Source organism: Propithecus coquereli, unplaced genomic scaffold, assembly GCF_000956105.1.
Source record: "Propithecus coquereli isolate 6110/MARCELLA unplaced genomic scaffold, Pcoq_1.0 Scaffold221, whole genome shotgun sequence".
In the NCBI taxonomy this organism is placed as follows: Eukaryota; Metazoa; Chordata; class Mammalia; order Primates; family Indriidae; genus Propithecus; species Propithecus coquereli.
In genome coordinates this window covers 3,334,154-3,336,340 of record NW_012147301.1, presented here as the reverse complement: position 1 = coordinate 3,336,340, position 2,187 = coordinate 3,334,154, and the positions used below count along the sequence as shown (strand labels likewise).

At 36.4% G+C, this 2,187-nt stretch overlaps 1 protein-coding gene across 6 annotated transcripts in view; it reads right to left on the bottom strand.

Annotated features, from left to right (window-relative positions):
* CSNK1G1 (casein kinase 1, gamma 1) overlaps window positions 1-2,187 on the bottom strand; it is a 208,149-nt gene that overhangs the window by 92,892 nt on the left and 113,070 nt on the right. For all 6 annotated transcript variants that reach the window (XM_012644865.1, XM_012644869.1, XM_012644868.1 and 3 more), the window contains one exon: window positions 304-373. In XM_012644865.1, coding sequence (XP_012500319.1) covers window positions 304-373 — 70 coding nt within the window. The remainder of the gene's footprint in view (window positions 1-303; window positions 374-2,187) is intronic.

Genomic DNA, 2,187 nt, shown 5'->3' with positions numbered 1-2,187 from the left:
GAATGAATGAACTACCAAAAAGCAAATCCCCCATACCATGTGTATGTCAGGCAGGTGAAAGCATTTGAAGGTTGCTCTGTGGACACAGTGATGGCATCACAGATCTCCAATCAATCAATTCAACTGCCCTCCCAGGAACCAGAAGCAAGTTGCTTTTTGGTTGACAATGTTTATTTACCTATCCAGCAAGCAGGGGAGATATGTGGTCTGGTAAGAAATCTAAACCAGACAAGAAAATGTGTATGTTTTAGGGCCTCCAGCTAAACGATATGCTAAGTAAACAGAGAAAAAGACTTGACTTACCCGCACTGCCAAGCTGTTTATAAAACCTGTACTCTAAATGAAGCTGCGGAGCGCGTGATTTTATTGGTTCCTGAAATCCAAGAAGAAAAAATGTGATCAGATTTAGACAAATAGGATTTTTTCATTCCTAGCTTTTCAGAGTAAACAAGGGCTAAGATCATTTAATGTTTTAGAGATGATACTGATATATGATAGCTTTTTCTTACCACAATTTGCTTTAGACAGTACAGCTAAGAGAAGATGAAACTGAATTACACACAACCCCTTCCAGGGATAAATAAAGATAGACTCTGCATGAGCCATCATTTAGGGATAGCTCCTCCACCATAAAATATTCTGAAATGTATTCTCCAAGGAAACCAGATGCCAAACCTTTAAAAAAATTCCAGCATGTATTTCCTGCTTCTTTTATTATGAATTTTGGGTGTTACACCATTTTATTATTAACATTTTAAGAAAAATAATATATGCTCAGAAAAAAAATTCAAATATACCAAAGAAAGTAAAGATAATCTGAGAGTCTACCATTTTAAAGATAGCCACTGTTAACATTTTGGTGAATGTCCTTCCTAGAATTTCCTTCATTTTTTTTTTTGAGACAGTGTAGACAGTGTCTACTTTGTCTACAGTGTCTACTTTGTTGCGCGGCTAGAGTGCAGTAATGTGATCATAGCTCACTGCAACCTCAAACTCCTGGGTTTGAGCGATCCTCTTGCCTCAGCCTTCTGAGCAGCTGGACTACAGGCACGTGCCACCATTCTCAGCTAATTTTTCTATTTTTAGTAGAGACGGGGTCTTGCTCTTGCTCAGGCTCGTCTTAAACTCCTGGCCTCAAGTGATCCTCCCACTTCGGCCTCCCAAAGTGCTAGGATTAGAGGCTGGAGCCACTGAGCCTGGTCTCCTGGAATTTCTTTATTCATATGTTTACATATAATATAGACTCACAAACACAATTTTTATATGACATCATACTATATTTGCTGTTCAGTAATGTGCTTTTAAATTCAACAATGTGATGATAACATCTTCCCGTGGCAGTAAGTGAAGGTGTATAATATTAATTTTAATGGTTGAAGTATGCCCCTGCATGTATACATGTATGTACATGTGTATACGTATGTAAATATGTGTATATACATATGCCCTATAATTTTTGGAAACTTGGATTGTTTTCAGTTTTCAATATTATTATAATACTGTTAGGAACATCTTTATGTATATTTCTTTTTACACTTATGAGAATTAAAGATTGTAAATGCAAATGAAATATGTAACTACAGTCAATGTGGGGTCCAAGTTTCCAAAAATGGAGTTTTCTAAAGACCCCAAAGATAAAGCAGCCAAACAACCACACTTTGCTCTATACCAAACTTCCAGAACTGGCTGGTTAATTACTCCAAATTGACAGTGTACCAGGCAACTAGCTTACAAGACAACCAAACATTACCCTAAAAGATAGGGTTTCCTATGCTTTTTGTGAACAAATGATGGGCAAAAATCACTACAAACTTATTGTGATCTCTCTTTAAAAGCTCAACATCTACATACCCATTAGGATGACTATTATCAAAAACAGAAAATAACTAGTGTTGGCAAGGATGTGGAGAAATTGGAACCCCGTGCATTGCCAGTAGGAATGTAAAATGGTGTGGCTGCTGTGGAAAATGGTATGGCAATTCTTCAAAATATTAAACACAGAATTATTATGATGTAGCAATTCTACTTCTGGGTATATATACTCCAAAGAATTGAAAATGGACTCAAACAGATAAACTTGTACACTCATGTTCATAGCAGCATTATTTACAATAGCTAACAGGTGGAAGCAATCCAAGTGTCCATCAATGGATATATGAATAAACAAAATGTGATATATGCATACAA